Genomic DNA, 21397 nt, shown 5'->3' with positions numbered 1-21397 from the left:
GATGGATCCTCTTATCATGTGCGTGGTTTACCCCACACCGGATTTGCGGTTGTGCTGCCGGAACGTGTGATACAGTGTAAATGCAAGCGTCATTCATCACAGTATGCAGAGATTGCTGCACTTGTAACTGCTGTCACGGAAACTGCTGATCGTGCTGTGAACATTTGGTCTGATAGTGCCAATGCCATCAACACAATGATGTCTCTTCCCCTATATAGTAAGAATGCATATTGCACCATAGATGGGAAACCCCTCGTTCACGGGCCATTATTCAGGTTATCATGGTATTCTTTAAAGAACCGCCACCAGCCTTGTTTTATTGGTAAAGTCTCAGCCCACAAAAAAAAAAAGAGAGGTATCCACACTGCGGGTAATGCCAGGGATGACCAGGCGGCCAAAGAGGCAGCCTCATCAGGGGACCTCTTTGAATTCCCAGATGAATATAAAGATCCAGTAGCCGGTTACACCCCTGCTCCTCTTATTGACCTGCACACTCTGCAGCAGCAGTACACACCATATACAACAGGCAGGCCTCCACCGCAGCCTGCCTCATGGGCCTCAGACACCATGCTAAGCCCCATTTCTGACTCCAGTCCCCAACTATTGATGTTCTAAAAGTCAGCCAGCGTGTTACCAGTGGCGTGTGTTCCACCGACAGTGGGAGAGAAACAGTTATTCCTTTTCCATTCACATCCAATGGGTGGCCATTATTCATCTGAGGCAACTCAGCAGAAGCATGCCAAGGTCGCATGGTGGCCTAACATGGAGAGTACTGCGGAATCTGCAGACTCACGCTGTCTGGTTTGTTTACAACACAATCCCACTCCAATACAAACTGGACTTTCTTCCAGAGTGCCCCACCGCCTGAAGGACCCTGGACACATTTACAGATTGATTTCATTGGCCCCATGCCCCAGACACCAGGAAATCACACTTATGCTCTAGTGGTGGTGGACCAGTTCACCAAATGGATTGGGGCCTTCCCCTGCCGTTCCAGCACCGCAATTACTGCTACGAAAATCTTATTGAGTGAGGTGATCTGCAGGTGGGGAGTGCCATTACAGGTTGATAGCGATCAGGGAATGCATTTTACTGGAAAAGTTTTCACTCACCTTCAAGAAATAATGGGGATAAAGCATAGACTACACAAATCTCACCACCCCCAGTCTTCAGGAGTGGTGGAGAGGGGCAGATCACCCCACTCTATGGAGTAACATGTTGCCAATGTGTTTGATAGCAATCTGCTCCACGCCACATAAAACAACTGGCGTGTCTCCATATCAGGCTATGACTGGGAGACTGATGAGAACTCTTGGACACCTGACATTGCCATGTGCAGGACCATTGCTACAAGGGTCATGTAGTTCTAAGTGGCTGCAGCAGGTAATAGAACACACTAATCAGATGAATCAGTTTGTAGCACAAAAGCTGGGGAGGTCAAAGCAGCAGATTAAGAAATACTTTGACAAAAAGGTGTGGCCCTTTGAGTATCAAGTGGGAGACATGGTCATGGTCCTAAATTATGCAAAAAAAGAGCATTCCTTTGAACCTAAATGGCAGAGGCCATACCCAGCTGTGGACCGCTTGAGCCCCTCAGTTTATCTGATTCAGTTCCCAGGGAAAAGAGGTTTAAGGTGCACAAGGTGGTACCACAGAAATCAGCTGAAAACTGTGATGTGAACTAGCTGAACCTGTGTGTGTTCCTTGGGATCAGGACAGGAGAATTTAACACAGTTTTTTTTGGTACTTTGAATTCATAAGCCATTACAGGAATCAATTTTTCTAAGTTGTTTGGAATTGTAGAAGTGTGAAAGTGATGAGTGTGTTCATTTCAGTTTAAGATTGTGCACCCAGAAATGGGATATAAAATTGAATATTCTAAAGTTTTTATTTTTATTTTAAAAGTTGATTTTGCAACTGTGAAAAGGCAATGAACAATTTGATAAGAGGTAAGCTTCAGTCTTGAATGTCTGAAGATGCCTGGCAGAAATCCAATTTGCAGTTTAAAACACTGCTATAATTGGAGTTCCAGTTTAAAATCTGTTCTTGCTTTGTTTTGCAGTTTAAATTAAATACATGTCTTATTGACTTTTTAAATAGCAAATGTCAGGAATTGGATATTGGTTTAAGGGAGAGAAGGATAAATAAAGGAGATATGGGAAAGATTCCGTCTGTTTAAAGTTTGTGTAAGAAGCTGATGTTAAATCTTTTGTTTTAAGAATGATAAATAATTTTTGCTTTAGTTTTTGGTGTTATTAGTCATTTGAAAAGGCGCCTGAAGAAAAAAAATGACATAATTTACCTTTCTTTAAAAAAAAAGCACGTGCTATTCTGTTGTAATTAGTAAATATAAGTTAATAAGTCTGAATTAAGTTTATACTATTAAGGTTAACTGACCTATTAAGTTGGTGGCCACAATGAACTTTCAAGTTTATTATGTCAAGTTTTGAGGGAGTCTTTAATTCCAGACACAAGGCTCGTTCATATAACATTGGCAGTTTTGATTTTTAAATGTTTATTGCCGGGAATTGGAATTTTGAATCATCGTTTAATCTAAAATGCTGTCTTCTGTAATGGAGATGCTTTCCTTTGAAGTTGATAACGTTACTAATGATTTTGTTGTTTTGAAACCCTAAGGCTACCAAGAGAATTGGGGAAACAACATCTTAAAATGGGGTTCCGTTCTTTTCGATCGGGAAAGTTTTTTTAAAAGAAGGTTACGTAAAGTGACGCATCTGAGAAGGTTTTGTTCCGCCCCCTTGGAGACCAGCAAAAAAAAATAACGGTTGCAGCTGTTGTTTTTCCATTTAATCCACCACACAATTTTTGCATTGTTGAGAGTAAATAAATTTATATATTGGACATTATTAAATTTAATATTTCTAAATTGACAGATGTAATTGGACAAATTAACCCATTGGGCTTTGGGACAGAGCCACAATGGATTCTGTGTGTTTTTTTTAAAAACAGGTCTCAATAGTTTCCAGAGCCACATGAGAACTGATGCTACAGCAAGAGATCCAGCAGCTTTATGAATTTAAGAACATAACTGCAGACATCAAATGTCACAGCATAGTCACAATTTGGACTAAAGGCTTTGCCTTTTCAAAACTTGTGTTATTTGTTATCTACAAGACAAAGTGCTTGAGAACGAGAGATAGTTTCAAGCACTTCTGTCTTTAATGTTAAAAAAACCATGCAATACCACCAAGCCTGGGCATAAGAAATTGGAATCGACAAACAAAATTAAATTGATGTGAGTGGTTATTTAAAGCACTCAAAGGAGAATTTATCTGACATTTAAGGGGATAGTCAAAATTTAATTCAACAAAAAATGATGAAAAAGCAGTCTAGGTGGTTCCTAAGCATAAAAAAAAATAAAGTTTCTTTTGGGGAGAAATTAAATGGAATATTAACAAAACAAGTAACCCCCAGCAACACTGTTCATTGAATTTGAAATAATTTGAGATGTTGAAAATCCAGTGTAATTTAGCAAGTTATAAGTTATAAGAAATTAAAATGTCATCTAAGATAGAGGAAACAAACAAACAAAATATGGTCATGCCTGGAATCAAATGGGAATGTTTGATTTCTGTTTTAAAGATATTATGAATATTGGACTGTAAACTTTCTCCAGGGCTAAAAATGAAATAGAATTATAATTAATGGGAATTGGTCATTAGAACTGGCTGATATAAGAGCAAATAAAGGAATTTTGGGGATAAACAATGGTGAAATTAGAATTCAAACCGTTAAATTAATATAATGCAAAACTTCCAAGAAGCCTAGAACTTTCCAGTAAAAGTCAGGAAAGTGTAAATAATTTGATAGTTCTCTCTTGGAGATATTTGTATCCTTGCCTATGAGTTTTTTTTAAAAAAGAGAGCTACATTTGATAGTCTGGCCACTACCCGAGACACAGGAACCATGCAGGGGAAGGTAAGCAAAGATCTCAGACAGACACCACCATCCCCCACCTTTTTGATCTTTTGATAAGATCACCTGAGAGTTGAGAATGTGTGGCATGATATTGGGATACTGGTGTAAGCATAAGGAATATGGGATTAGAATAGTTGGGTGCTGGATGGCCGGCACAGACATGATGGGCCGCAGGGTCTGTTTCTGTGTTGTATAACTCTATGACTCTATGTAGAGCAACTAACATGCAAAATGCATGGTGAAATGTACTGAAGAATGGGTCTCGAACATGTTCACCAACTTGACAAATAGCATGGCATGAAATTGTTAATGCGGCCAGTACAGTGAGACATTTTACATTATCAAGGCATTGACACATACTCCACAGAGAAAATGACTTTAAAATAATCAGGATAAATCAAACACACTGGTAATAATCAGAGGGAGTAAAATTAAAGTTCAGAATGATAGTTGAAGGGCTAGGAAAATAATATTTAGTAAGAACTATCCACAAGATAGATACAGGTAAAGAGAGAGCTGGAGGATCTTTTAAGTCCATGAATGATGGAAGTATTGTGATAGTGTAATGAATATAATATGACGCTTTTGTGATTTAGTGTGATTGGGCCACGGATCTATGGACGTTGCCACCATGATTATACGGGTTAGAATTAGGGAGGGAAGGTACATACATATGCCGTTGTGACATCAGGAATCCAGGGAAGCCTGCATGAGGGTTTACCTTGGACCAAGAGTCACCGACATGCGATAAAAGCATCCACATTTGGGGTAGTAATAACGCTAACTACATTTACCTTCAGACGGGCACTTTGTAAAAATCATGCAGAACAGTGTCCATAGAATGCAGAAAAAGATTGGCGTTCATCACAAAATGATCCTTGATTGGTTAAGGAAAATGTCCTTTAATACAAGACTGATTGGTATGAGGGGAGGGTTAACTGGAAGGCTGCCAGAATAAGTTGGCTTGTGACCCTGCTCTTGCCACAGTGGAGAACAAGAGAAACTGCAAGAGAGAGAAAGCTTGAGAAGCTGGTGCACCCAAAAAGCTGCAAGGAGACTAGTCGTGCACTCCACCATCCAGCAACTAATACGGGTAGTATCTGTGTTAGACTGTTAATCACTGCCTGAGTTTGTTACTAATAGTTTATCTGAGAACTTAACAAACTTATCTTTACCTTTATCTCAATAAATTCGATTCACAACAAGCTGCCAAGTCTGTTCCCACCTTAGAAGGGGGTATAAAAAACCCTTATCTTATCAAAAATTTTACACCCAAAAATCTGATCAAAAATTCTTAAGAAACAGCTAATTTTTGAAACACCATTTTTAAAACCGGTTAACCGTTAGTGTTTGAATGTTTGTGTGTGAATGGTGGAGTTATAATAAATAGTAAGTTGTAAGATCTTTAGACATAAATTTATCTTAATAGTGTTTAAGATTTAGTTTATTAATAAATCGATAATTTGTTGTCTAAACATACCTGGTTTGGTCTATTTTTATTCTGGGGTTACTAAAGTGTTTAATATGGCTGTTTTCCAGTTAGGTGAGAAAACTCTAATAATATGCTGTGACCTGTAATGGGACTGAATTGACAGTGCATTGCTCCCACCTCGGACAAAAAAGGCTCGACAACAGCATCCTGTTAGTGGCAAATACCACACGTGTTGCAACTGCATGGTAGCAGTGTAAAATAGCTAGCTTCACCTGTTGCTCAGATTTTTGGGATACATTACCCTTCCAGGGTAATTTGAGGTAGACTGGGCACTTTTCAGGGCCGAAAATGACAGCCTTAGGCCCGTTCATAAGTGCGCAATATACAGCGAGAAATGATCTGATCAGGGTAGCTATCGTCTTGCAGGATGTCTTTGATTTGCCCTATTTCAGCACCAAGCTTGCATGGTGAGAAAATGGCTTGGGCTTTATTTACAAGGTTGTCGATAAGACCAATCTTATAGCGCGTGGAACTGTAAGAATCCCAACGCACGTATTGACCAGTGAAGGTAGGTTTGCAGTAGACCGTGGTAGAGAACCCCTTAGCAGATTTCTCAACCAGTACATCAAAGGGAGCTCACTTGACCGCTCCATTTCAAAGATAAAAGATCATATCTCGCTGTATATCGCGCAAACTTATGAACGGGCCTAAGGCCATCATTTTCGGCCCTGAAAAGTGCCCAGTCTACCTCAAATTACCCTGGAAGGGTATTGTATCCCAAAAATTTGAGCAACAGGTGAAGCTAGCTGTTTCGCACTATTATGCAGTTGCAACACGTGTGGTGTTTGCCACCAACAAGATGCTACTGTCAAGCCAAAAAGACGTCCTGCCTATCACACAAACGAGCAATGTGATATATGAATTTCAATGCCAGTGTGATGCTAGGTATATAGGCTGTATGCCCCAAAGACTGGCGGATCGTATCAAATAACATGTCCCTTCAATTGTTCACAACGGGCAAGGTACGTGCCATACCCAACCAGCCCGTGCTTGCAAAATTCAAAACACAGTGTCCAACATTAGATGTGATTTTGCGATTGGACAACATTTGCTAAATAATCCTCAGTGTTTTAAGAATTACGCTGACAAACAATTTAAGATAGTCAGTAGGGCTCGCAGTGAGGCGCATTTGAGCCTACTGGAAGCTACATATATTAATGCACAAGGCCCTGTTCTTTGCAGACAGAAAGAACATGTTCAAACATTGTGCCTGTTCCAGCTAAACAAAATAAGTGATAGCCATTCACTGGTTTATTCCTTAGGGAAATGCCTTGACCAATCAGAGTCAAGCTGCCTGATTTAAATTTCAAACAAAGCTTGGCAGTTAACTGTCAGTCACCGTAAACTGGTGCATTCTCCATGGCAACGCCTCTACCAATCAGAGTTCACTTGCCAACCAATCAGCACTCTCTTCTCATACAGTATAAAGTCATTGTTTCCCTTACATTGGTATTCTTGTGGATTGTCCTGATGAGTGCAAGATGAAAAGCTTCGACAACATGTCTCTATTTTCAGCAATATTGTTACCTTATTGAATGCCTTCTGAAAATCCAAATATATTACATCCACTAGTTTCCCCCTTATCTACTCTGCCGGTTACATCCTCAAAAAAAACTAATAAATTTGTCAAATATAATTTCTCTTTTGTAAAACCGCATTGTTTCTGCCTAATGATACTGCTGATTTTCCAAGTGTGCTATTACAACGTCCATAATAAGAGATTCTTTGGAATTGTTTTTTAAGGGAACCCTGATCTTCTTGCTGCAGCCCCAGTGTATAGTGCTTATAGATAGGCTATATATCATTTGTCTGTCTGACATCCCTCTATGTTTATTGACATTTTTTGGATCTTGTCATTCCTTTTCATGTTACCTTTTTGATATTTCCCTGCCATACAGAATTGCAATGGATCTGCAAGACAATATACACTAATTTGGAAAAGAAACTAAACATTTAATCCAGATTATTTTAGAATGGGTTTAACATTGTTCATTTTTTAAAGAAAACTATCTAGTATTTTATCACTGTTAACAGTAAAACCAATAGTTTTTTCATTCAGTAACTTAGGAGGAGGGCTCAAAGCTATGGATCATGAAACCATAAATCACAAAGAAGTCCCAGTAAGGGGATTTTACACCACTGTATTAGCTCAGCTGATTGACTTTGACGTGTCCTCAAGAAATAAGAGTCTGTAATCAATTGCCTTACACCTTACAATAATGGTGTTTTCTAATAAATCAATACTTTTTCAGTCCATTGTTTGTTTTCGAGATTTAATTTTTACCAGTATTCTCTAAGTTTAATCTTATTGAGGTCAAAGTTCATTTTTCACTAATTTTCCACTACAAATAGAGACTGAAAAATAGGTAATGAAAAACAACTTAAATCATTCTTGTACTTAATGTGCCATAATCCACAAAAACATTAAAAAATGTATAATCAGTCGAACATAATTTCAAGAGGAACATGATGTTGATTTTTCTTGAACTGTAAATTTAGATTATTGTAACTATGGTTATGAGAAATATAATTAGAATGTGCCCACATGTCTACCAGAATTCTAGGTGGCATTGACTTATTTTTCTAATGTAAGATTGGAAGACCAGCAGAAATCTGGGCATATTTCCCATTGTAAAACACGAGTAAAAACACCATGTGCGATAAAACTACTATTTAAATAAAATAACAAGGGAAATGAAGTCTGCACAAAACTAGAACAGAAGAAAACAATCCATGACATCTCCATCCAGCAAGTTAGAGGACAAATCAACTACATTTTGTCCTTGCAACATATTGCAAATGTTGTATTTTCTTTTCCTCAAAGCAGGGTGTATTAAAAAGATAAATTGCTCCCTGTAGCTGCTCACTTTTCTCCCAAAGATTGCAAATTACTAAGATCCTGTCATAACCCAATGTTGACTCAGAAATGACCAAAGATAAGACTAGCACGATCAATGAATCAGACTGCTTTCTTCTAAATAAAATTAAATATGATTTTATACTGAAAATTGTGGTTATTCAATGAGTACATCGGTTAGAGAGACAAAATGACAAATACAAAAAGAACAGATCATGCCCCTATAGTTGCGTGCTATAATGAAAACAGTAAATTATCGCACATACTGCATTTTATAGGTCTAATATAGAGAAATATAAATCTATTATTGCTGAATCTGAGAATAATTTTAAACTCAGCATACCTGTATTGCAAAATAAGCATAATTTTATGCACCAGACAGGAGCTTTTTGCAACATTATTCTGGAGGATTATCAACTCCTCCTCCCCTCCCCCAACACATACACATACAGTGACAGGACTTTGATAATAGTCTTTTTTTTAAATCAGAAAATATTGGTATGTACAAGGTTGAGCGATTACAATTGTACCTGTGAATTGTTTCACTTTGTAATCCAGTCATTCCCTTTTCCAATCCCTTCTATAATATGATCACCAAAGCAGAATGCTTTGAAGAAAGCTTATCGGCCTAAAATGAATAGTCAATAAGCAATTAGTACAAGGCCCTCATCCTATTTGAAAAGATCTTTACAGTCCCAGGAGGTCAGGCTTTTGCTTGATGCTTAAAGGGAACTTTCAGCTGTAGTATTGCAGACCATCATAGAACTGGGAGAGAGATACATCCGCATCTTTTGCGGAAAGTAGAAAATCGGCCTATCCGCTTATTTTTCTCACATTGCAGAAAGGTGTGTTCAAGCAACTCAATTAGAGCAGACAACTGGTATTTAATCTCGATATGAAATTTAAACACACAATGAACTTAATACAACTTCTGTAAAATTTGACCAGAATGGAGTGCTACCTTTGCTGAGGTTTTCATCATTTTCATAAGTTAACCACTTCTGTGAAAAAGAAATTTAAAAGTTGAGAGGCTCAATAAAAAGATTAACAATGCAATCCAGGAAAGTTACAGGTTTGATCTTTGATGTGTACTTAGTCTGCTAGGTTAGGGAGGGGAAAAACTGCCAGAATTCCTGCTCCTGAGTGCTGTTCAGCAATGCCTACTGGAAGTATGCATCATGGCCACTCAGTAAGATCAGGACAGGGCTTTGACGTGCCACCCCTACAGCTGAACAGTCAAATAACATACCGTCAAGGATCACACATGAATAACGTGAATGCAATAATGGAGGGTGACCACAGCAAGGAATCAACACTTTTTGAAGAGAAAAAAAAACTTGACAGTTGGGAGTTAAATACATCTCTGCCTTTATGTTACCTGCCATATCTGCTCCTCACTTAGCGATGTCAGGCGGTCACTCTTCAGAACTTCTCGGAGGAGCCGGTAAGGGAGTGCCATGACCTTCTCAGGGTGGTTCTTCAGCAGTTCAGAAAGGTGTTTGACGAGGAAGTTAACTACTGCTTCCTCCAGCAGTGTAAGATTAAATAGGTCAGCAAGTTTGTATAAATCCAGGTAATTGAAACTAGTCAGTTCCTAAGACAACAAAAGGAATACTGAAAATGACATTTCCATCACTCACACATATAGACCATGCAGTCTACATACTATTTTACTGTAATCTATATAATTTCATTACCTGATAACACTGCAGTTATAATAGTACATGGTTACTACCTTTTCTAAATGTCATAGCATAGAATGACTGAGTGAGTCTTCAAAAAGCAACCATCCCAAACAAATTTCAGAAGAGACAGTGGAAAAAAATAGGCAACTTCTTATAACTTACTTAACTCTAACTGTAGAGGAGACCCTGAAGGAAGTCACTTGTCCACTCATTTAAATGAGCGTCTTGGAGCCAACTGATTTTAAAAAAAATATGGAACAATAAATGTAAACAGCAGGCATTTGAATAGGTCAAGGTTGTAAACTAATTTGAAAGACTCAGATCCTTTATTACCCCCAAGAGGGAGAGTAAATTTTAGTCCATATATTGTGAACACTTCTTCACTTGAAATAAAAATACTGTTTAATTTCATAGTCAGCTTTATGATCATTATACATTCATCTACTACTTTAATGTTAAGTCACAGGCAATGCTGTACTGTGAAGCTGCAACTTACATTCATTAGGAACTGGGTTGAGGCAGCCTCAACTAATTCCATATAAGAGCCATACAGTAAACAGAAAGCCAAGATCATCAGTCTAGGGTAAATTTCAACCCAGTTCCAGAATTGACTGTGGCACACAGTCAAACAATTTGTTTTAACATCTGAATCCTGAATAATAGATTATAGCCTATTTAGCCATTTCAATGTATCCATAATCAAGATTTATTTTTACGTTTGGGATATATCAAGGGTGAAAACATTAAAAAGATTGTCACCCTGGGCCCGTCTTACATAGGAAATAGGAGGAGTAGGCCATTCAGCCCCTCGAGCCTTCTCCCCCATTCAACTAGATCTTTTACAACTCTACTGAGCTTAGTTTTAAAACGGCAGAAATTGAAACCTGATGTTATGTTGCCTGTTTCGCCTTGAACAAGGATAGTTTGCAACACAAATATGAGGGACCGGACAGGCTACCCTGCAAAAAGAGCAACATACTCTCAACATACAGAATTGTCATTTTTGCAAAGCAATTGATGTCTATATTGTAAATTCATCTAAACCTTTCCAAATTACTTATAACCTTGTTCAGCACAACCTCCTAAACAATCCTCCTACAAGTCTGAAAAGTATTGGCCATGTGATTTTATGTCACTTTCAGTAACAAAAGCAAGTTCTATGTCAGTTTATTTTCAATGCATATACAATAAGAATACACCAGAAAAATAACTGTAAACATTAATCTTAAATATACGGTATTTGGTTTCAAAACAAATTTTTAAAAAATCAATTACATTGCAAAAATAAAACTTTGAAAGAAAATCTGATTTGAAACAAATTTGTCTTTTACACATGTAAAAAAATCACAGACTTTTCATCAGTGATCATATTCAAATACATCACCCATAATACAATTCACTATTTATCAGTTATTTTCTTCCACTTAAATGTACTTAGATTATTTATTTTGCAGCTATATATCTCGTGAAATGTTATCATTTACAATCTGTGATTTCATTATTTAAATTCTGTCCAGCAAAACAACAATGGGTAAATCAAAGGAAAATAATATTGTGTTCTCAAAGAACAAAGGAAGGGAAAATAGTTGGTTCCCATCTCTTTCTGGAAAGCCTTTCTTCAGAGGAAGATGACTTACTGCATTGAATAAAATATTATCCACTATCAGATCGGTTCTTTCAAACTCAGAAACTTATGAGTAGATAGGGCTGGATCAGATACATTTGCAAGGCGATGTTGAAACCAATTCAATATCTTCCTGTAAAAAGACCAATAAAGCAACAGGAATAACGAGAAGGTACGTGTAAAGATAAGTATTTCAAACTACAAATACAGGTACTGAGAAAACATGGGGCTGAATTTTAGTGGTGCGCCATGCTCCGCGGCGGCACACTGTGAAGTCGACGGCATTCCGACATTCCGCGATATTACATGGGGGGCTCGTTTAAATGGAGGGGGCGGAGTGGCTGCCCACAATGACGTAGAGGGAGTGGCCTCCACGTCCCCAGCAAAGGCGTCTGGCGCCACTGTGCAGGCGCCATTTTTAAAGGGCTTCAAGCCCTTCAGGTTAATATAAATTTTTAAAGCGCTGCAACAACACATCATCGAAATAAAACATTAAAAGATGTGGGCCCTTTCCCAACCCCCACAAAGGTGTTTTTATTGTCCGATCTGATGGAAATATATTTTGGTCCCAGCACAAACTTTCCCCCCCACCAGTAACACATTTGCCCTCCAACCCCTTCCCACCATCCCCACATCCAATAAAAAGTGTTTGTCCTGCACCCCCCTTCCCTCCTGACCTGAAAACGAAACACCTCCCCCCTCCCCACCAGTTTCTTGCCTCGGAACTCCATACGGAGTTCCAAAGGCTTGCGAGTTGCAGCCGGCTGCCGTAAAATCGGCTTGGGATGGCCGCCGGGAGCTGGTAAGGAGCTTTGCATTTATGTTACATAATTTCAATATTTAACCTTGTCACTTGGCGACAGGAGGGGGCCGCACTGAGGCCTCGCTGCTGCCACTAATATGCGGCAGGGCCTTTTCGGCGTTGTGGGTCGTGGCGGCCCACTCCCACAAGCATTTGACGGGCCTCCCCACCATGATCCACGACACCGAGGGGCTGGTAAAATCCAGCCCATCGGTTCAAGAGTTACAAATGAGCTCTGACCAGTGCGGACAGTGATAGGTTGGGCCAAACAACCTGTGTCCGTGTAGTAACTTCAATGTAATTCTATGTAGTGCAGTTTATTCTTGATAATTTTAAGTGGCGGGGGTGGGGTTGTCAGCACTGAGAGAAGACCATAAAGCATATTCCACACCACCTTACCACATTATTCCACAATTAACTAAAATCCAAATAATATAAGTAAAAGGCAAATTTTAACTTTAACACAAACTAAACTGCTTTGTGGATTATTTTCCATGATGACGGCATGAAATGCTTACATCATTGCTATTTCTTCTCAATTGTGATGACACCATGAAATTTTAAATATGATGAATGGAAATGACAACATTGTGTGGGATATAAGGTGCTGGTGATGTAGCGCATGAGCAAAGAGGTAAACCCTGAACCAATTTTCGTTATGCACAGAGGAGCTTTGAAGTGAGAATGCCTCTGAAGTATTTGGCAGCAAAAGGAATGATCCCCTAATCTGTCTGAAAATGCACCTAAATAAGAAGATCCTGAGCAGGAATCAAAAACAGGTAACTATCGGCCATTAGTTTACAGGCAAGTTTCTAGAAGCTAGTATGGTTATCTAAAAATAGCAAGGCTATTCAGGCCTCACAGCATGGTTTCTGGAAAAGGAAGTCCTATTTCACCAAATTTGTTGAAGAGGTTTCAAAGTTGGTGAATGATGAAAGTCTGGTATTTAGGTTTTCAAAACATTTTATAAGTGCTGCACAAGTGTCTAATAAGTGGCCAGAGTATTATTTGCAATGGTTTCTCTTCCTGCTCTTGCAGTTACCTCTGGTGTTCCCCAAGGACCTATCCTTGCCCGCCCCCCCCATCAACATGCTGCCCCTTGAGGATTTCATCCAAAAGCACAGCATTAGTTAGAAACATAGAAAATAGGTGCAGGAGTAGGCCATTCGGCCCTTCGAGCCTGCTCCGTCATTCATTATGATCATCCAACTCAGTAACCTGTTCCCATAAGATCCTGAGTTTTCACATGTCGCTGACAATACCCAGCTTGACCTCACCAGCACCTTTCTCAATTCCCCCACTGTTGCTAAATTATCAGACTGTTTAACCGACAGCCAGTACTGGATGAGCAAAATTTCCTCCAATTAAATATTGGGAAGACTGAAAGCATTGTTTTTGGTTCCCATTGTAAACTCTGTTCTTTAGCTACTGACTTCATTCTTTTTCCCCAAAAATATACTTCATTAATAAAATTTGTAAAAAATACATGACAAAATAATTCAAATTGGACATTTCAGAAAGTGCAATAAAGATCAGTTTCTTGTGATACACATGAGGTGCCTCACTACTCTTGCCATTCCATCTTATATAAAATGTACATTTTCATTACATACTGAAAACATTCTCCGGTGCATACAGCCTGAGGGGTTTTACACGGTTTCCAGCCCCTTGGTGCACTATGGCGGGAGGGCCTTACATAGTGGCCAGTGTCCTGTCCCCATTTAGCCTTTGTCGTAGCTGCCCCAAGCTTTAGTGCATCCCTCAGCATGTAGTCCTGGACCTTGGAATATACCAATTGCAACACTCACTCGTGGACAACTCTTTGCACTGGAAGACCAGCAAGTTTTGGGCAGTTAGCTACCGACTCCATCCCTCTTCCTGGCAACAGTCTGAGATTAAGTCAGTCTGTTCACAACCTAGGTGGCACATTTGACCCCGAGATGGGCTTCTGACCTCATATTCATGTCATCACTAAGACTGCTTATTTCCACCTCCGTAACATTGCCCGACTTTGCCCTGTCTCAGCTCATCTGCTGCTGAAACCCTCATTCATGCCTTTGTTACCCCTAGACTTGACTATTGCAATGCACTCCTGGCTGGGCTCCCACATTCTACACTCCCGAAACTTGGTCATCCAAAATTCTGCTGCCCGTTTCTTAACTCGCACTAAGTTCCGTTCACCTAACATCCCTGTGCTCGCTGACCTACACTGGCTCCCAGTCAAGCAATGTCTTGATTTTAAAATTCTCATCCTTGTTTTCAAATCCCTCCATGGCCTCATCACTCCCTAACTCTGTAATCTCCTCCAGCCCCACAACCCTCCGAGATATCTGCACTCATCTAATTGTAGCATCCCCGATTTTAATTGCTGCACCACTGGTGACCGCACCTTCAGTTGCCTAGGCCCCAAGCTCCGAAATACCCTCCCTACACCTCTCCACTTCGCTTTCCTCCTTTAAGACACTCCTTAAAACCTACCTCTTTGACCTCTTTTGATCAATTCACCCAATATTTCCTTATGTGGCTCGGTGTCATATTTTTGTTTTATAATGCTCCTGTGAAATGCCTTGGGATGTTTTATTACATTAAAGGCACAACATAAATCTAAGTAGTTGTTGTTTTGGTAAGTAGTTTTTTGTGGTTTGTGGAATTGGCAAGCAGATTATCATAGCCTGTGGATAGTTATTAATGATTGCAGCTCTAGAAGGGATCTAGTCACTCATGGAGTAGTGCAGAGATCTGCTTTGGGTATGTTGCTCTTCACTATCTTCATTAATAGCCTGGATGAAGGCATTTGGGGGAAGTTCACAAGTTGGCTGATGACACAAAGATATGTACAAGACTTAGGAATTTGGATAACAAATAGTCTGGGGACAGATCTGCATGCACTGGGGGAAATGGGCTCCTGAGTGGCAGATGCTTTTGATGTAAACAAGTGAAAGCTGATGCATTTGTGCTTGGAATGTATCACGCAAGGTTGCCAGGTCAAAGCAATTCATGAGTCATTAAAGGTTTTGGCCAATGTCACAAGGCTGTTGCAAAAGCAAAAAGTCTGTTAGGAAGTACTGCTGGGATAATTATATAGAAAACTATAATTACAATCCTTTCCGAGTACAAGGCTTTGGTCCGGCCACAAGTACAATACTGCTTACAGTTTTGATTCTTCATATGGTGGACCTTGGACAAAGCTCAGATGTTTTGTTAAAACGTCCTGAGTTATCAGTGCAGATTAAAGAATTGGGGCGTTTTACTCTGGAGACAAGATTGAAGTCTTTAAAATAATGAAGGAACTGGATTCTCTCCATGACGGGAGTGCAAGTTTATAAAAGCAACCCATTTTCAAAACATATAAAGTGCTCCCCTACAGTCTGCTTGAAGGTGAATGAAGTTCTGAAAATTTGAAATGAGCAATTGTATTCCCTTTGGAGACCGACATTTTCAGACTGTTGTTGAGCTCAAGTAATGAATCACTTGGAGAAAGAAGACGATTCTGCAGTGGTAAGGAAGATGTATAAGAATATTGCTTAAATACAGCTGGTAAGTGTTTTGATGCTTTTCCCTCAAGAAGGGTGATTAAAGCTTGGATACCCTTCAGGGAGGACAACGTTTCTTCAAATTTGAGAATAAAGAGCTGGATTCCTTCCTTGGGAAAATTAAAACAATCCTGGACATTCTGCAGGAATCGAACACTAAATACTTACGCCGAACAAGGAGACAGATATAACCCACTGTCAGTGTTATTAATAGCTATCTAAAAGCTGAAGCATTGCAGTCTTAATAATCCCCTCACATACTGAAGTTTCACCTAACACTTAAAGGATAAGTCTTGCATTTTATCCCTGAAGACATTATGATAATGTGCCAAATAGGCCTGATAACTACCAAACCCAGCCTGCAAGATACTGCTTGACTGTAACTTATTATTTCAAGCAACCATCCTTCAATTTTTTTTTCTTTCTCTCTCTGTCTCTAAAGAAGACAAGATAAACCCAATCTGCCTGAATTAAACAAAATTAAATGTACTTATTGGGTCAGTCAGGGGCTGAAGCAAGCGGTAAGCAGAAAAGACAGCCAGATGCTGTCAGTTTCTTGGTTAGATGAAACAAGGCCTTATTAATGAGAACTATGGAGCACTCATCAACAATCCTGCTGAATACTAAAAAGGTCAAATGGCAACTGTGGGAGTTTTGATCTTGAGCGATGCGATCATGTTTTTGAAACACCAAAGGATTTTTAGAGTACAAAAAGGCTTTTCAGTATCTACTTTGTACTCAGTGTAGAAAGTGAAGGCTGCCACCTCTTGTGTAGTCTAATGCATTCCAACAAACTCAGCCTCCAGATCTATGGAGAGTACTGCACTGATTTGGTATCTTATCTAATAGGTGACAATAAGAACCAATCTGCATTGAGGTTAGAAAAGCAGATGGAGTGTGTTATACAGATTGCACGTCTGAATGTATGGACTTTATACTGCATCCTCAGGGAATTGCATTCATGCCAAATTCCCAAAAAGGGAGAAGTGTGAGGGAAATTGCCAATGATCTTGGAGAATCATGCCAGGAACCACTGACTTTCCTTGGAACTGTCTCTCTGAAGCAGATGAATAGGATTCTGAGACAGAAATACAGTGTTAACAGCACGATTATGCATCTTAGCAAGCCTGAAAATTACAAGGCGATGTTGTGATCTCACTGACTGTGAAGCTGGTTCACCTCAAGTTGTTGTGGCACACATATTAGTAGATACCATGGTCCGTGAGTACTTAGAAAGGAACAAGCAGGATTCTGCTCTCTGAAGCAATGTTTAGGTCATGATGTGACTTGAAACATCACAAAAAAAAGTAAGACTCTGGGAAAAACCCATAACCATTACTTTCATTGATTTTCCTAAGATTCTCAGCCTAGTTAGTGTCTTCTGCTGCTGCCATGATGAAGCTGGAAGCTGTGGGAATATAGGGGAAGATTTGTTGCTCCCTTTCCTTTCCACTGGTTAAATTGGAGCAAGTGAGGATGGAAAATTACCTCAGGAGCAGTTCTTTCAGCTCCCAAAAACCATAGTCATTTCCAGGATTTTTTTTTAACTCTTCCCCAGTCACTCATACCTATGGCTACTAGAGAAACTACCTAATTGGGAAATAATGATGGTTTTCTGGTTAAGAACATTACAGTTGTGGGAGGTTGCATTTATTTCTACATCTGCCACTGTATATTAATGTTATAAAGTGCAATGGAAATCTGCACACATATTAAGTGTTGACAGTTATTTTCTTCAATTAGTTTTTCATCACCCAAAAATGCTTAAAATGAGGCTTCTTGCAACATGCATCAATTTTAAAACAAAATAATGCAATGAAAAACAGATTTATAATAGGATAGCCTCAGTACCGCACGGATCCTTATTATAACATGATCTTTGCATGCCTAACAAAAGTAGCTTTACAGGCAGTGTAGTGCAGTAACATTTGAGACAATTTATAGAGTTTAACTTGGCCATTTTGAATTTTTCAACAGTAAGCATTTAATCACCGTTTTGGCCCAGTATTCTACAAAACAAACTGGCCCACTTTGTCACAGCTAGGTTGTCTGATTGATTTTATTCTGCATGTTACTATATTGAATAGGTTTTCTGGCATTTTCCTCAACTTAAGATTATGCTTATGCCGTCTGCTCCATGGATATTAATCACTTTCAGTTAATGGGGCTCAGAATTTATCATGCAACTCATCCCTAATCTTGGACCATGAAGTAGCAAAACACAAAACAGTGAAACCAATGGTCAAAAGTTTCTTAAGTATAGCAAGCGGTGGGGAAAATATTTATTTATGCAGCACTCTTTATAGTGACTGTAGAGTGTTGCTGGACAATTAAATGTCATTTTTTTTCCTGGAGATCAGCCTTCTCATTTGGGTCAGAGCTATATTACTTGCTCATGTTCTGCCTGTCCTTTATGTTCTGCCTTCAGTTAGGCCCTAACTTAAGTCTCTCACAATATTTATAAGTCTCCTACTAGGAAAAAAGCAGCTAGGAAGGTTTCCTGTCGTTTTCCTCACAATTTTTATAATTAGAATATCTTCTCCGAGGTGGGCTGCAACCAAGGCTAAAGAGCCCTGCCCACCCTTCACGATGGAACGGACGGACAGTGACATCTGCACCTATTAGACGTGCATGCTACTCCCCTGAATGTCAAACCAGTATTTAGCAATCATATTTTAGTCTCTATTTGCTAGGGCTGTCTGGAGTGGTGCTCAAATCCTTCACCTTTTGATTTGGATGTGGGACTACCACCAATCCAAAGGCTTACTTTCAATATGTGGTGTAGCAGGACTAAAAAATAAGCATGAAGTTCAGACCACCAGCTAGCAAAGACAGATAATGCCCAAACAAAAGGCATGACTCATTATGACAATATCCAGGATATGTATTCTGAGCCCTTGTCGAAAAGTTTACGTTTATACCATATACAACAAATAGTCACACACCCCTGCTCTTATGCTCACATCTCTGTCCTGGGATTGCTGCAGTGTTCCAGTGAACATCAACGCAAGCTCGAGGAACAGCATCTCATTTACCGATTAGGCACGCTACAGCCTGCCGGACTGAACATGGAGTTCAATAATTTCAGAGCATGATGGGCCCCCCATTTTACTTTTATTGTTAGTTATTTTTTTCATTTTTGTTTTTTGTGTTTATTTTATTTTAGTTTGTTCGGTTTGTTTCTACTGTGCCTACCCACTGTGTTTTTTTTCATGTTTGTGCTTGTGGCTGTTCAGTTTTCAGTCCATTAACACCCTATCTGTACAAATGCTTTGTCTTTCAGCACACCATTAACATATTGTTTGCCTTTGCTCTATGATCTTCTGGTCAGCTATTCTGTGACCTTGTCCTATCAACACCTTCTCTTTTTTATCTCTTGCCCCACCCCCACTTTACTTGCTTAAAATCCTTTACATTTCTTATATCTGCCAGTTCTGAAGAAGGGTCACTGACCTGAAATGTTAACTCTGCTTCCCTCTGCACAGATGCTGCCAGACCTGCCGAATATTTCCAGCATTTCTTGTTTTTATTATAAATAGTGACTATTATTGTCTGATTATTACGATCTAAATGTGCAATGATTTTGGTGAAATTGGTATCCTTTCTGTCATTGTGTATTAGGTATATGATGGTATAATCTACGATCACAGAAAGTAGGATAAGAAGGAAAATAGGATTAAGATTTGTCTTGTTTTCTTCACAATGTGAACTCTATTGTTAGATATAGGCGGGATAGAGAGGGAGGTAAAAGGGGTGGAGGAGTTGCATTACTGGTCAAAGAGGATATCACAGCTGTGCTGAAGGAGGGCACTATGGAGGACTCGAGCAGTGAGGCAATATGGGCTGAACTCAGGAATAGGAAGGGTGCGGTAACAATGTTGGGGCTGTACTACAGGCCTCCCAACAGCGAGCGTGAGATAGCGGTACAAATATGTAAACAGATTATGGAAAGATGTAGGAGCAACAGGGTGGTGGTGATAGGAGATTTTAATTTTCCCAACATTGACTGGGATTCACTTAGTGTTAGAGGTCTAGATGGAGCAGAATTTGTAAGGAGCATCCAGGAGGGTTTCCAAGAGCAGTATGTAAATAGTCCAACTCGGGAAGGGGCCATACTGGACCTGGTGTTGGGGAATGAGCCCGGCTAGGTGGTTGAAGTTTCAGTAGGGGACTACTTTGGGAATAGTGATCACAATTCCGTAAGTTTTAGAATACTCATGGACAAAGACGAGAGTGGTCCTAAAGGAAGAGTGCTAAATTGGGGGAAGGCCAACGATACCAAAATTCGGCAGGAGCTGGGGAATGTAGATTGGGAGCAGCTGTTTGAAGATAAATCCACATTTGATATGTGGGAGGCTTTTAAAGAGAGGTTGATTAGCGTGCAGGAGAGACATGTTCCTGCGAAAATGAGGAATAGAAATGGCAAGATTAGGGAACCATGGATGACAGGTGAAATTGTGAGACTAGCTAAGAGGAAAAAGGAAGCATACATAAGGTCTAGGAGTCTGAAGAAAGACGAAGCTTTGGAAGAATATCGGGAATGTAGCACCAATCTGAAACGAGGAATTAAGAGGGCTAAAAGGGGTCATGAAATATCTTTAGCAAACAGGGTTAAGGAAAATCCCAAAGCCTTTTATTCATATATAAGGAGCAAGAGGGTAACTAGAAAAAGGATTGGCCCACTCAAGGACAAAGGAGGAAAATGATGCGTGGAGTCAGAGAAAATGGGTGAGATTCTAAACGAGTACTTTGCATCGGTATTCACCGAGGAGAGGGACATGACGGATGTTGAGGTTAGGAACAGATGTTTGATTACTCTAGGTCAAGTCGGCATAAGGAGGGAGGAAGTGTTGGGTATTCTAAAAGGCATTAAGGTGGACAAGTCCCCAGGTCCGGATGGGATCTATCCCAGGTTACTGAGGGAAGCGAGAGAGGAAATAGCTGGGGCCTTAACAGATATCTTTGCAGCATCCTTAAACACGGGTGAGGTCCCGGAGGACTGGAGAATTGCTAATGTTGTCCCCTTGTTTAAGAAAGGTAGCAGGGATAATCCAGGTAATTATAGACCAGTGAGCCTGACGTCAGTGGTAGGGAAGCTGCTGGAGAAGATACTGAGGGATAGGATCTATTCCCATTTGGAAGAAAATGGGCTTATCAGTGATAGGCAACATGGTTTTGTGCAGGGAAGGTCATGTCTTACCAACTTAATAGAATTCTTTGAGGAAGTGACAAAATTGATTGATGAGGGAAGGGCTGTAGATGTCATATACATAGACTTCAGTAAGGCGTTTGATAATGTTCCCCATGGTAGGCTGATGGAGAAAGTGAAGTCGCATGGAGTCCAGGGTGTACTAGCTAGATGGATAAAGAACTGGCTGGGCAACAGGAGACAGAGAGTAGCAATGGAAGGGAGTTTCTCAAAATGGAGACGTGTGACCAGTGGTGTTCCACAGGGATCCATGCTG

The 21397-nt window shown here is 39.8% G+C and overlaps 1 protein-coding gene across 1 annotated transcript in view; it reads right to left on the bottom strand.

Annotated features, from left to right (window-relative positions):
* The window catches only part of klhl32 (kelch-like family member 32), a 321468-nt gene that overhangs the window by 200538 nt on the left and 99533 nt on the right, over positions 1 to 21397 (bottom strand). Inside the window, exon 5 of the mRNA XM_068018683.1 lies at positions 9667 to 9882. Within this exon, the coding sequence (XP_067874784.1) occupies positions 9667 to 9882 (216 nt within the window). The remainder of the gene's footprint in view (positions 1 to 9666; positions 9883 to 21397) is intronic.

This window comes from Heterodontus francisci, chromosome 3, assembly GCF_036365525.1.
Source record: "Heterodontus francisci isolate sHetFra1 chromosome 3, sHetFra1.hap1, whole genome shotgun sequence".
NCBI classification, from domain to species: Eukaryota; Metazoa; Chordata; class Chondrichthyes; order Heterodontiformes; family Heterodontidae; genus Heterodontus; species Heterodontus francisci.
This window is presented reverse-complemented; position numbering and strand designations above follow the sequence as displayed.